Source organism: Penicillium citrinum, assembly GCF_028827155.1.
Source record: "Penicillium citrinum strain IBT 23319 chromosome Unknown utg000005l:1.0-1900146.0:1.0-1900348.0, whole genome shotgun sequence".
Lineage (NCBI taxonomy): Eukaryota > Fungi > Ascomycota > Eurotiomycetes > Eurotiales > Aspergillaceae > Penicillium > Penicillium citrinum.
Window position 1 is genome coordinate 753822 of NW_026622690.1, and position 14307 is coordinate 768128.

The 14307-nt window shown below is 46.0% G+C and overlaps 2 protein-coding genes across 2 annotated transcripts; one reads left to right on the forward strand and one right to left on the reverse strand.

Annotated features, from left to right (window-relative positions):
- Window positions 1-2947: 2947 nt before the first annotated feature.
- On the forward strand, window positions 2948-4219 carry N7469_006113 (uncharacterized protein; the record flags this gene model as incomplete). Its single annotated transcript, XM_056645031.1, has 3 exons — window positions 2948-3081; window positions 3347-3617; window positions 3683-4219. The coding sequence occupies 3 exons, from the start codon at window positions 2948-2950 to the stop codon at window positions 4217-4219; spliced, it is 942 nt and encodes a 313-aa protein (XP_056500269.1).
- A 1284-nt stretch (window positions 4220-5503) lies between these two features.
- On the reverse strand, window positions 5504-9281 carry N7469_006114 (guanine nucleotide exchange factor; the record flags this gene model as incomplete). Its single annotated transcript, XM_056645032.1, has 2 exons — window positions 5504-8602; window positions 8676-9281. Coding segments are annotated over 2 exons (3705 nt in total), but the record flags the coding sequence as incomplete, so codon positions are not given.
- Between the last annotated feature and the right edge of the window lie 5026 nt (window positions 9282-14307).

Here is a 14307-nt window from a genome sequence, read left to right on the forward strand (position 1 = left end):
TACATGAATTTGCACGAACCTCTTGCGCAATGCAAGCCATGAATCTGCATTCCAAGCATGCATCCATGGATAATGCCATTGTATCCCGATTGGTCTCTACCTTGGAGAAACCACATAGCAGTCCTACTAACACAACATGAAGTATTCGTCTTCTGCACGAACACAAAGCCTAGACTGATCGTTCACCTTTCCTGAACCTTCCACACGATCTAGGATCTGACTTTTCCCTTGCATTTGATCTGGTACAAGTCTTGAAATACTCAGAGATGGCTTGTACGGAAAACCAGTGGAGGGGTTTCATGCAAGGCATATCCACTCCGAAAGCCCTCGATACATCATCTTACCATCGGCCTTAGGGTTAGAACTGTTACACACATTCTCCAAGCTGACTTTCTCCCCAGGAACTTTAACTCGGTTTAAATATTGTTACTGTGCATATTTCAAAAGAAAATAAGATAGAGGTAGAGTTTTCGGGGCTTGATCTCTGTGTGTGACAATCACCTGGACAGTTTTGAAAGATTGGTTTACTCGTAACTATACGGAATTCTGTAATTGGGAATCTTTCACACTTCGTTTCAATCGTAATGAATTCAAGAATAATGTTATGACTTCCTTTCTTTTTCTTTCAAAAAAAGAATAGATGTACATAGACTCGAGTATGGCTGAGCAGATGACTTACGCGTCAATCGCTGCATGCAAATCCTCCCGGGGCATCATCCACGACTCAGCGTGCAGTTCTCGAGAAGTATCGAGTACAGTAATCCGGCATTCCAGCACCTCCCATGCTCTATACAAGCTGCTGAACTTAACAGACAAAGAGTATATCCGTCGATCTTTAGGATATTGTATAATTAACATGTCTCCTCTAGCATAATGAACTCGAGCAGACATGATATTGCGTCCATTTCTAGTAGTATAATGGGAATAGCTCGGTAATAGTCCCATATAGCCGGTGCGCTCGCCGAGAAAGCTACTCTCTGTCAAGTCTCAAGAGAATACCTTTACCAATTTTTCTTCGCAGAAATGCCGAACGGACTATATATTTCACTGCAAATCGAGCTCCTTTAGACATCTAATGGCTGTAGTGAGCTCCGCAGGGCTGGCTTCTCTGCTTGACCAACCAGTACTATTTGAGGGCATGTGACTGCAGATTGTTAGGTGGATTAGCCTCGAGTATCTCAATCTTCCGACGACCAAAACATACAAGTCGTCTTCAATTTTTAATTCCGGAGTGCTCCGAAGAATACCACGGTTTGTGACACTACGAAGCTCACATATGCGCCAGCGAATTCCATTTGCTTCCTCTTTGGCCAACCTTCTTTTTGGGCACTGGCCCAACAAAGCCATACGTCGATACAGTTGTAGTTCGGCAGGATAGACAACACAATGGGATAACGACGGATGGAAGGGAATAACAGGAATACCATCATCCAGATGAACACTGTGCAAACAAGCTCCACGCACTTATTCCAAAAAGGGGCGAAATCTGGAAATGGTGGGAGTCGTTCTAGGGCCGTCCAATATTCTTGGCTCGTGGGCTTGCGACCGGTCACCATGAAGATGGCATTGAATATGGAACTTTCAAATCTACCAAATACCATCGTGATGAACTGGGGGGGGGGGGGTATGAAAAGAATAAGACGAAGGCTAAGAGTGTCCAGGAAAACAACATGAAGGGCGGCCCCCACGCCACTAAAGCTTGGTGTGTTGTTATATCAGGTCTAATTTAGGAAAGATCCAGCTCCATTCGCACTTAACACGTTCATTACATCATCATCCTTTTATCTAGCCAGGTGGCTAGATAAACACTGACAGAACTTTAGTGGATGTTTCATCAACCGCTTCATCAAGTGCTTTAATATCAAACGGAGGCATGAACCCTCCAGCAATAAAACTAGTCGGCAGGTTCCTTTTCCCCGACTTGATATTTGACTATGTACCGAGCCCTCACCCTCAAGACTTCATTCTGAACAATAATCTTTTACATCTTAAAGTCCTCGTGAGAACGGCAAAGCAGGGTCATGTACGAGTGACCACTATGCTGTCTTGTCTTTGCCAAACAGCATTTGCATTATTCTCAGTTAGCTTTCATGGCTAATAAAAAACTAAACTTATTATATTATCAAAACGCGCGTAATCTACTTCGAGATCTTAACAGACATCTACGTGACTTTTTGGCACCTCCGGAACAAATATCAATCCAGGATTAAACTTATTTGAAATTTTCAACCAAATCGACGACGATAGCATACTCTATTCACTTCATCAAAGCCAGCAGTCTTATCTAAGCGGACATACAAGTTATTTAAAGTGAGTAGAGAATGGGTTCTTGCTGGTTCAATTTGCACCTTCCGTCCTGCACTTACCAAGTGTATTTAACTGTTGTGATGATCTCTATAATTTCTTCACCAGCCCATTGCTCTTTCATTTCATTGGTTATGTATGGTACTTACAGTCATTTGCCTAATTACTAGTTCATTCCATGTATAGCTACCTATATATTCATAAATGCGCGGATATTCCTTCGGCTTTATACCGGAGACAGCGTAAAGCGCTCGTTATCCAAAGCCGCCGTTGGGATAATCAGCATGTCACTAGTTCTGCGTAGATTCTATACTATGTGTAATAAATTATATGCCAATTTTTCGTTAGGACTTTTCGATTATATTGTATCATCAGCACGTAGAAGACTGTTCTTTTTTGTCGCGGCAGCTTCGTCCATTGCCCGTTTGGGCGTCGGCCGCCGCTTAGAGTCAATGAACGAGTCAGAGCCACCACCATGCTTGTACAAGAATCTTAGCCTACCAAATATAGTTCTCTTCCCTTTTTGTTCTCCATAAATGCTCTATTTATATACTAATAGCAAATAGTATTAGCTACAGAATGGGGCATACATGAGATTCTTCCAGTCGTAAGGAGGCTTATGTGCGTATTCAAGTTCTCGATAATGGCGACCAATCTGAAAGTCGATTTCGTGTGCCACCGCAAGGCAAAGCTTAATGTCTTTCGTAGATTGGGTGAGACCTTCCGCTTCGTGGAGACGACTTTGAGCCTTAATGAGTCTAGAGTCCCCGGGCAGACGTAAGTCGACTCGTCGCCCGAAGTACGATGTCATCATGCTTGAGGTCGAGGTCGTGGAGCCAGTGTCGTAGTCTAACGGGAAAACTTCGATGCAATCTTCCATTTCTTCCTCTGAGATAATGTCGCCGTCTAGGTATATTGCCAAAAAGGCAAGCAGGGTCGAGATATCTCTTTTCCTCTTCTGGTGCTCAAGCACCCAGAGGGGGACAACTCTTCGCTCAAAGAGGGTCATTGTGGGATGTTCGACACATGACCTTCTATACAGCTTCAAAGGCGCCCACGATGAGAAACCGCTTTTCAGTGCTACCAAGTCCCTCTTTAAGATCCGACGCGCGGTGGAAGTGGTAGAAAAACGACGGAACCACTGCATAGTCTTTCTTGAGCTGGACGCTCACCCGGATCCAGAAAAGCCGAACATCACCGAGTTTCAAATCATGCTTCAGATCATGAAGAACAGAGATTGGGAAAGAAAGAGTTGCTGGCAGTTGAAGGACAAGGTAGTCTCAATGCATAAGAAAGTGCATAATGTCGTCCCGGTAAGTACTGGCGCGTACTATATTACTTTATCTCTTTGGATGACTTCTAACGCAAAATCCATCAGGTCCTCATTGTCTCCGTCTACCGCGGTGGTCAAGTCCGTGTACTTTGGGGCTACTTCGATCAAAAGCTTGAGGTCCAGCACACCTCGCTTCAGCACTTCACCTCTTCCAATCTGGCCGACAGTTTGGATGATATTGTCCAATGGGCCCTACCAGTAGTGCGCGAGGATACGACACATCTCTTGGCCATGGCTAGCATAGCAGAGTTGAAAGAAGACGAAGAAAAAGAAGAAGAAGAAGAAGAAGAAGAAGAAGAAGAAGAAGAAGAAGAAGAAGAAGACGAAGAAAAAGAAGAAGAAGAAGAAGAAGAAGAAGAAGAAGAAGAAGAAGAAGAAGAAGAAGACGGCGACGAAGTACAAAGCACAACGGGTGAAAATGGGGAAATCCCAACACAACAAATTATCGAGCAACTGGTGCCGCCCTCAACTTGCAAAACGAATAAAGAAAGAAAACAGAACGAAATAGACAAAAAAAGCGAAGGCGTTGAAGAGGTGGACGAGGCAGCATCGCAAGCTTGCGCCTTTTTGAAATTTACATGATAGAGGAAGACGGAGAAGACATCAGCATTGTTTCCCTGCGATGGGAAGAGAAAGCAGCCCAAAAGATACGACGAACCCGACTATGAAGCAAGACACAAAGGCTCAAAAGCAAACTAAAGAGACAAACATCCCGGGAGAAAGAAAAGAAAATAGAAAGAAACCAAAGAAAGAAAGAAAGAAAGAAAGAAGAAAGAGATGAAAAAGAAACTGAGCAATCAACCCTCAACAGTCTTCCCGAACCATGACCCGCGTCGAGTGTTGAGGCGAGAAAGCCCAACCATAAACCACCAGAAAAGAAAGAAAAAGTATTTGAGTCTCCGAGTCATCAAGTATCAAGCCTACCCGTACAGGCTGTGTACGGGGGCCTTGTCTTCTCTGGGAACAGAGTTGGGGAGGGGAGCAAGACTTGCACCATTTCGCGGTGCCCGGGATAAGTAATTGTACACGATACAGTAAAATAAGCAAGTCATGCGCGCAGTACTGAACAGTGTCTAGTACAGTTGTGTCGATATCGTGAGGACTTGAGATAATTGCATAGGGAAACGATAAAGCACAGTCCTTTTCGTTCGATTGGATCATTGTCGAGATTGGTAGATAATTGGAAAATCATAACACATAATAGAAGAAATGGCTTTGGTAGAAAGAGTTTTGAAATTGGTGCAATGGCACTGTATCAAGAGTTACAAATCGGTCGGCTAGACATGAACAATCATTCAAAGAATTGGAATGTACATAACTACAGCAGATGAGTACATACTACGAGATTACTTGGGGAAAGAAAGATGATTGATAAAAGCTTATGCATTCCAGGCAGCTTCTTAATGCACTTGTACAGAAGCCGTGAGGCTTATCCTTTCTAAGAGGATGATTCGCAAACCCAATAGACCCAGAGAGAAAAAAGAAAAGACGAAAAATGGTCAACCCGAGTGTACTCCTTTTTTGCCCACCCGGACCCAGACCCGATTCCGTAAAATGCTTTTCTTGATACCGATTCCCCGTTGGGGTAGATGGAAAAAAAAGAACAATGATCAAAAGACGAGCGCCGCCCGAAGATAACAGAAGGGGATATTCACAGAGCAGGAAAAGAGAAAACAAGAGATGTGAAAGGAGAATATGCAGCTAGCATAGATGAAAATGGTGAGAAGAATGCTTGGGATAAGACACAGGTGAACCAGAACGCAAGAATAAATAGCAAGAGGTCATTAAGTCATAGATGTAAGAGGATTTAAAGGATGGTGGTATGGTGGGAGAGATGGAAGTAAAGGATTATTTTGTAGGAGTGACTTAGCCATTTGTGGCTATTGACTTGGGCTTGGAAGGATGGGTCCAAGAGAGGAAGTCAAACTTGTCTTTGGCATTGTCGAGGATTGAAGGAGGGTTGGAGTTGGAGTTGGAGTTGGCGTTGGACTCGGATTGAGCCTGAGCCTGAGTCTGAGCTTGGGCTTGAGCTTGGAGGTTGGTGTTGCTGCGATTTGCCCGAGGCTCGAGCACCAAGGACCGACGATAGAAGGTCTGCGCAGTGGCTTCACCGTTGGATCGAACGCGCACAAGCTCGTTCTGCATCCATGTCTGCAGTTCAGGAACCTCGGTGAGGCGGTAGGGGATCTGGAAACGCTGAAGCTCGCCGATAATCCGGGCAGTCTTCATGTGTTTGTCGAAGTTGATCACAGCCATATCGCCGTCATCGGTCGGCAAGGAGCGGAGAGACTGGTTGCCATGATCGACAAATGTCAAGTCGGTCAGGTATGTACCAACGAAAGGCAGACAAGGCGGTACATGGTTCTGCAGACGCCTCCGAAGGACTGCATAGTTCCGAGAAACATCGACGATTCCGCGCAGGTTTTCTAGGGTCGCCTTGGTCTTCTGGGAGACAATTTCCCAAGTTCGCTTGAGACGGGAGATGGTAGAGGAGTTCAGAGAGCAAATGATTGCCATAAGAGAATCGTAGTTGTTGAGCTCCACACACTTATTTCCAATCTTCACCCAGTGTTTGATGGTCGCCGCGCGCTTCTTGGGCTCTTCCAGATACAGGATAGAGTCGGCCACCAGGTTAGCCAGGTCCGTAGACAGGGTCGACATCGCACGAACATTGACCGCCAATGAACCAGTCTTACGAGTCCACTCAGTATCCAAGAGTTCCTCAGGCAGAATGGAGCAGAAGATACGGGACTCTTTGATGGTCAATTGACGGGCCAACTCGAGAGGGTCAAAGTCGAGAATAGTAAGAGATCCGGAGCCATCCTTCCATTGCTTGAGAAGGTTGCTCTCCTTCTTACCGAGAATAGGAGGAGGGAGAGGGGTTTCAGGGTTGACATATTGAGCAATGGCAGTGTTGGTCTTGCCCATGGACGAAACCAAACGGGGTACAACAGGGCCATGAACAGCAGATACCTTATCAGCCAGGTCGACTAAACGCTTTCCAGCAGTGGGAAGATCGTTGATAAGCCGGGTCTTTGCAAAGGTGATGATGTACTCGAGGGCATCATTGTCTCTGTCGTGACGCCAGTGAGACTCGAGCCAACCTTTGAATACGTTGTACACTCGCAACCGAACGGGACCAGCGGCGTGAGGGGTATCACCGATGTATTCAAAACGTTCCGCAAGGGCTTCGGCAAACTCCAATGGAGTCGCAAAAAGACGGAAGGTGAGATAAAAAGTGGAAACAAAAGTGGCATCCGGTGTAGATTGATGAGCAGTAAGCTTCTCAATCAAGGCACGCAGACTGCCGCCCATTACCTGACCCTCCTTGTACACCAATTCATGGGCATAGGTCTTCTCCAGCAAGTGAGCTTCAGTCTCCTCATTTTCCTCGGCTAGAGTAGAGTGGCTGACACTCTCCTTGAGAGAAGGAACCTGGAAGCTGCCATTGAAGCTTCCCCCGATATCTGGCGAGGTCGCCCTGGTCGAAGTCTGAGAGACACCACTCATCTCTGAATCGCGAGTGTGGCTATTGTATGTGAAGCTACTACCCGTGCTTGTCACACCTCGACCGAAGGACTCGCTCACGTCAGACTTAGGGTGAGACTCACGATAAAAACCACTATCGTAGGAAGAAAAGGACTGGCAGTTCTCCAAGTGCGTAGGAAGAATGGCGGAGTTGGGAAGGGAAGAGAGTGCGGAGGTCTGCGAGGATGAAAGATGCGAAAAAAAAGAGGAAGGAGTGGTTGCATCGGTGAGGCCCGGAGTGGAAGGAGCGGGCGAGGAGGAAGTCGCGTTTGGAATTTGCAGCGGCGGCGGAGGCAGGCGCAACGACAACTTCGCTCCTTCCTCCTTCATTTCTTTGTTATCCTCATCACCTGACTTGGCTTGCCCTTCTTCTTCTTCTTTCGTCGGTTCCTTCTCTTCTGTTTGTTCCTGCTCTTGCATGACAATATCAGGGACATCTTGTACCTCCATTACTTGATGGTCGGGAGATCCCTCCTCGTTAATGGCGTCAAGCTCAATGTCCCCGTTCTGTTCTAGAACAAGTCGAGCCTTGGCTAGACAATTACCTGCGGCACGCACACAGTCTGTTGCAGCGTCGACGAGTCGTTTACCCTCATCAGGCATAAAGACAAGGTCATCATCTTCCTGTCCATTGGCTGGGCGAAAGACATCTCGAGCAGCGTGAACTAGTTCCGACAGTTTCTCGCACATGGCTTCGCGAGCTTCTTCAAGGAGAGAAGTACGCTGCGTATCATGCTCGCAAACAGCTTCCACGATATTCAGTAGAGCTCGGCAGGAAGATACAGCTTGTTGTGTCGTGGTCACTAGCTCTGTGGAGGAGCGAGATTGCATGTGCAGACCAATGAATGACCCCAAAACGCCCAAAAAGGCATCGTAGGTGACACCCAAACGGTCTGAAGCTAGATTTTCCGCACGGACAGCAGATGAGGGACCCGAGTAAGAGATACGATGAGAGACTGATATCCTCTTTGTCGAAACGGAGACGGGTCGAGGCTGGTCGAACATCTCCGTGCGAATTGAGGCTCGACTCATGTCCATTCGGCTGCGGTTCATTTGTCGTGATGAGTCATTACGTTCGGTGGTAGTGTCTGAGGTGGTGGTATCAACGGTGCTGAAGGACTCCGATGCGGGTGTTGGGGGTAGTTCATATTGACTTCGTTCAGCAGGGCCTTCCAGCTCCCGCGTAAGTCCAACCTCCTCGTCCCAAACATCAAGGAATCGGACACCCCGGGTGACGATCTTGAAAGCCTTCAGGAGCATCTCATCCAAGATAGTTTCAACTTCATCTTCGGCGGGGCTGCCATTAGCAACTTCTTGAAATTGCTTGGCTGTCTTCACAAGTGATGAGAGATCGGACAGTAGGGCTTTTCGGATTCTTCGTAGCCCATCGTATTTCTTGACCAATGGCGATTCCCTTGTCAAGCATTCTGACCTTTCCTGGAGAGGGGGTTAGTTTGAGCTACGAGAGTCGAAGACTCCCTTCAAGGCTTCCTTCTTGGGGTTGACTTACCAGAAGGAAGCGGACGCCAGCAATCGGACCTCGCATTAAATCCTGGTTTCCAAAATCTTTTAATGATGACCCGCATCCTCCACGAATAATGTCCCAAAAGTCCGTCAATGCTTTCAGTAACGGACGCATGGGTACTTGTTCATATGGTTCACAATAATTTGTCGGCAACCAGCCTCGATTTCCAGAATCCAGTAATGTACCGTCGGCCCAGCCATTGGTGTGAACGGAGTGAATTAAGATGATATCCCCTTGGTCGAGAGGGAGAGTTACTGTCGATGGCGAGACATTTCCAGCGGGATGAAAAGGATAAAATGCACGTAAATAATTGTGAAAGACAGCCCGAGGGGCTTCAGATTGTTCCATTATGTGTTGTTCCCTAGTTGCCTGGGGTGTTAAAGGGGGCGTTATTTCAGAATGACCGTGATTCGAGTTCGAGTAATAACGAGCCGGTGTCTGTTTGTTGTCGCTATCGGGTATATTCGAATTCGACTTGGCAATATTCAACGGTGGTATGTTCGGCTTCATTGATTCTATTTCTTGGTCTGCGTTATCAAAGTCGACGTTGGTAATTGATGTTTTTCGAAAGTCGCTATGGTCCCGGACCGACTGCGTTTATTCAATAAGAGGATCCAGTTGACATGCTTCGATGTTATCCAGCTGGAAGAGAAGAGACGCAGGTCGAAGTCGTGGAGTGTGGAGTTGAGAAAGAAGAGAGCGGGGAGAGGTATCAGATCTTCAGATGGCTGGAATAATCCTACACGTCAAGGTCAATTGGAGTCGTTTCGTCAAGGGCGCGGGCGCAACAATGAGTGGCTGAAAGAAGGCTAATTGATCTCCTTGGTAGGAAGGAAAAAGAATGCGCGATACCAAGGGAGAGAAGAGGGCAAAGGAATGTTGGGGAGGGGAGGGAGGCAAGAAGGTCTCGGTCTTGGAGATGCAACGCACCCTTTTTTTCTCTTCACAATAACAATCAGGTAATCAAACTATAAACAGCAACAAACTTCCAAGAAAGGAGTCCGGAACATTAGAATAACCCAGCCGGAAGGGTTGACAAGTCGCAAGTCGAGTGTCAATGCGAGGTTGGGAGGTTCATGCAGCGCGTCTTCGTCTATGAAGGGGATGTAGTCAAGTGGCCCAGCCCTGTGGATGAAGATCGCAAAGCAAGGACGAAGAGGACTGCGAAACTGACTTGCAGTAACAAATGACGAAAGTGGAATCCCTTTCTTCTATTTCTAGGGCTTCGCTAGAGTGGATCGAACCTCAAGCAAGGAGGGAACGTCAAAAGGGATGGTTGAAATGTTATGATATTGCCACCGGCGGCAATGGCAATGCGTTTGTGTTTTTTTGAGGTCGGAAAGGAAGGACTCGAAGTACGCAAAATAAAATAAAATAAAAATGATATAAGGGATGGGGACAGAAATAGGAACGAAAGGAGGAAAACGAGGAGGACGAGGAGGACGAGGGATTAAAGGAATACTAGTACTCAGAAGAGCTCTTCTGGAGTCAAGGACCCAGTTGATTCTTCTAGGACTCGATCGGGACGATCCATGTGGAATCAATCCACCGAAGGTACAGTATTGGCCCCGTAATGACTGGGGTGATGAGTATATTGTGACAGCATTACAGACCGGGGTAATTTAATTAATTCGATAACTTACAGCATGATACTGAGTCCCTTACAATAGTGGATGGTAATGTTACTGTCGGTTCTATACTTTGGCCATTTGTATGCACCTCGTCCAATAGTACAATTTCTTCCGTCGTGTCTGTCCCCTATGATAGATCTTTTTCTTACTTTTTCTTTATTTCTTCTTCTACGATCTTCATCCATCCACCTTCCTTTGTTCAGGAACTAAACATTTCCATATTTTGCTGTATCCATCAAACCTGTCCCGCGATGGCGCCACTAGATGGAGCACAATGCCAGTTAGCGTACCTAGTGTACCACTCTTTGATGTTGTGTATTTCTGTATGAAATGGTAATTTGGTTTGTGCTCATTACCAGGCTGTAATATTTACTATTCCTATGAGGTTTAACTCCTTCCGGACCTTGTTTTTGGGCGAATCCACCTTACATCTGCCGAACGCTTCCTGTTCCAGACCGAAGGCCCATTTTCCTGAATTTTTCCACTCTCGTTTTTTTGGTGGCTTTTCATTTGCCTTACCAAAAAGCCCGCCCTAATCAAAAGAGAGATTTTCGTAGAAATAAAAATAAAATCAAAAAGCCTCCCGCCATGCCGCACGAATCATATCGACGCCTCCAATTAATTCCCTGTGGGGTTACTCCGGTCGAATGTCTTGAAAATGCACTGGCCGTGTGCTGGAGCCTGCAGCCCCAAACACGGACTCGATCAATCACCTTTTCTGATAATTTTCGCCTTCACGTTGCCTGTCAACTGTCTCTCCGGGGATCGACAGCGCAGCGACCGGTCCCCCAAGTGACAGCGGGCACAAAAGATTTTTTCATACAAAGTACGCCCGTGTCAAACTATAGTGCCTGCTAGTTCGAGGACGAAGTGTCTAAAGAGAGGAATTGATATTCATAGTGTGATAGAGTGTCTGTGCCTTTTTCATCGTTTTTTGATACTTTCTTTATATTAATTTGTACCATTGGTAAATAACCAACATCCCAATTTCACATCGTTTTCCAAAAAAAAGTGAGCAAGCAAAAAAAGAACTGGTCCAGCCTTTCGACTTTCGCCCCCTCCCCGCTCCTCTGGATTTCTTTGTTTCTCCTCATTCATGCTACATACTGCCAACGTTCCCTTCTTCCCGCGTGGGGCGAAAAGAGCATTGAGATATGAACCGTTAGACAACCGAGGGAGGTTCGCGTTGGCGGATGTGGATCCACAAACGCGACCTCCACGGTGAAATTTGGAGCTATCGAGACTATCGGAACGGCCAGGCAACGTCACGGCCCATTGCAGAACCAGCCGCTGCTTGCATTTGCATTTATAGTGAGATTATAGTCAACTATAGATGCAGATGCGAGAGGCATAAGCGGACGGGAAGGTCTTTGACGTGGACCCGCCTGCCTAAGACCGCCTTTCGTTCAGCCTTGAGGGTCCCAGACTGTTGTCGGCCATATGTGGATTACAGGAGAAATTTTCGCTCAAGGTACTTTTGTAGAGGCAATGTTCAAAGTGAGTAGTTACTCCGTTGGAAGCAGTCAGAGTAGCATTGACCGGCATCTTGGCTAAAATTACAAATTCGGGTTGGAAAAAAACCCATACATTGTATATAGATTATATGGAGTCAATAAAGTCAAGATACTGAGTCTTCTACGCTTTTGCGGGATCAATGAGCTCCAGCTTTATGCTAGCTATGAATTGACTGGAGCTTTGTGTGCTAAAAATTACAGACGTAAAAAAATGGAGACTGCGCAGTGGTTCAAATCCCAGTTTGCCTCCGTCAACGGTCTAGAACTGCAGTATCGTGCAATGTGCCCTCTCAGGTTCTCCAAAAAAAGAAGTACTGTACATATGTATTCATGTTCATACAATCGCATTAGTTGATTAAAATTTACATCTTCACACCGAGTGCTTTGTATACTAGGAGTAATACATAAAACCAAACTAGCAGACAAATGCCGTGCGCAATCGGGGCCATCCTCCAACCAGCATTCGAACCTGCGTGAAGTCGGTGACGCTGCAGTTGCCAGTCGACAATAGAATTTCACGATGCACATCGCATCCTTCGGCTGGTGCATCGTCCACCAGTCACATGTTCTGCATACAGAATAGTTTACTCCAGACCATGAGCTTGCTTGGACGATAATGGCCAGTGAGAAATGAAATCCTCCGGCGATAGTGCGGGCGGAGAATTGGGGAATAACCCAATGGGCATCACCAGCCTCCAGGATCAATGCAAGTCCCCTCCACACCATCACAATACCGGGCGCGTGTGAGAGTGGGATCTTCCATTCCCCCTCTCACGACGCGGACACCGATCTGCGGCACAGGCCTTGAATTGGGAGAAGCTCCGTGGCTACTATGAATGAACCATGGAACGAGTTATACTACGATAGCGATGCTCGGGCCAGTTTTTGATCACGGCAACGAGCTCCCTGCGGATTCAAAATGGAGCTTTCTCCAAACAGTTGAGCGGGTCCTCTGCCGAGAATGGATCGTTTGTTCTCTCTTTAAGCTAAGTGTACTCCATATCCATGAAGATCATGTTTGATGTTGATTCAGACGTGGATCTCTGTTCTATGTACATACATAGCACATACAAGTGCCACACACGTTATCATTGGGACTTTCCGTACTTCCGTAATTGATTTCGACCAGAAGAGACAGATAGAAGGAAAAATCTGTCTCGGATGTCGTTTGCTTAATCTAGTCCTGTAGTTAACCCCGTCAGTTTAAGGAAGCTCACAATGTTTGTCTTAGGGGTTCAATGACAATACTGATCTTGGCCTGTCTAGTTTGCTAATCGCATTGCATTGCATCGCGTGAACACGACCTTGAACGCGCGAGCTCTCTTGTTCCTAGCAAACAGACGAGACTGATGCCCAAATTGTGGGGCATGACAACGGTCTTCTTCAAATGCACAGTACTTCTGGTGCAGAAAAAGGCGAATAGCTCGGGTAAATTTCTCAATACAGTGCAGAGCGAGGAAGGGGAATTCACTAGACTCTCTGTGAGCCTCTCTTGTGCACTGCAAATGGGAGCACTGGAAAGGCCTGGGGATTGTTTTGGTATTCAGGCACCGCGTGGTACATGTTTGTGCAGCAACAGCTTCAACTTGAACGTGAAAATGTAACCCGCTCTACCCGATTCTATAGATCATAAACGGAAAGCAAATCCCACAATACTAAAAAATAATTATAAATTGTATTTCAATGTGACATAGTGTTTTCGAATTTATCTTGTGAATAATGACACAGTTTTTTTTATTTCCACGTTGAGGAGGGGGGAAAGGTATAGCGGGCTGATTCGCGGGGTTTGATGATCAAATGCCAACCTTAGGGCTTGCACGGTCGTTGCACTGCAGGTCTTCAGCTTAGCCAGGTCCAGATCATCGTGACTCGGTCAATCACAGGCAGACAGAATCTGGAACTCGGCACTTGAGTCAGGAAGAGTTTACTGTAACTAGAGCCTGGGAGAAGTAACCACCCGGATGTCACAGAAACAAGGCAAATAACCAGAATCGTTCCAAGTTTGTATGGATGAACGCTCGTTTCATTGATAATTAATATTTGTGCCTATCATTGTTACAGAAATCCTTGAAAATTGCCAATGACAGTACGTAGTAAGTATTTTTTTTTTTTCACTGGGTTTCAATTCTTCGTTTTCAAGTTCAAGTTTCCATGTGCCGAGTTCAAAAATATAGTATCGGGATAACCCCGATGGCATACACTACGCCATAATGTATTCTATCAAAGCCTGAAACCTTCTCCTAAACTTCAAGAAGGTAGAATCATCCGCAAGATTTTCAGATTTGAGTTCTGGTACGCCGAATTGAAAGAGAAAAGGTTTTTCTAAAGTTGGTTCATTGGTTCAAGCCATTGCTCTAAATTGAACTTGAAGGTTGGTTAAAAACACCGTGACTGTATCACTTACAGTCATGGTGTGAACTATCCTACATGGTAAACGAAAATGACTTCAATTGATCCAAACATACTGCCTCT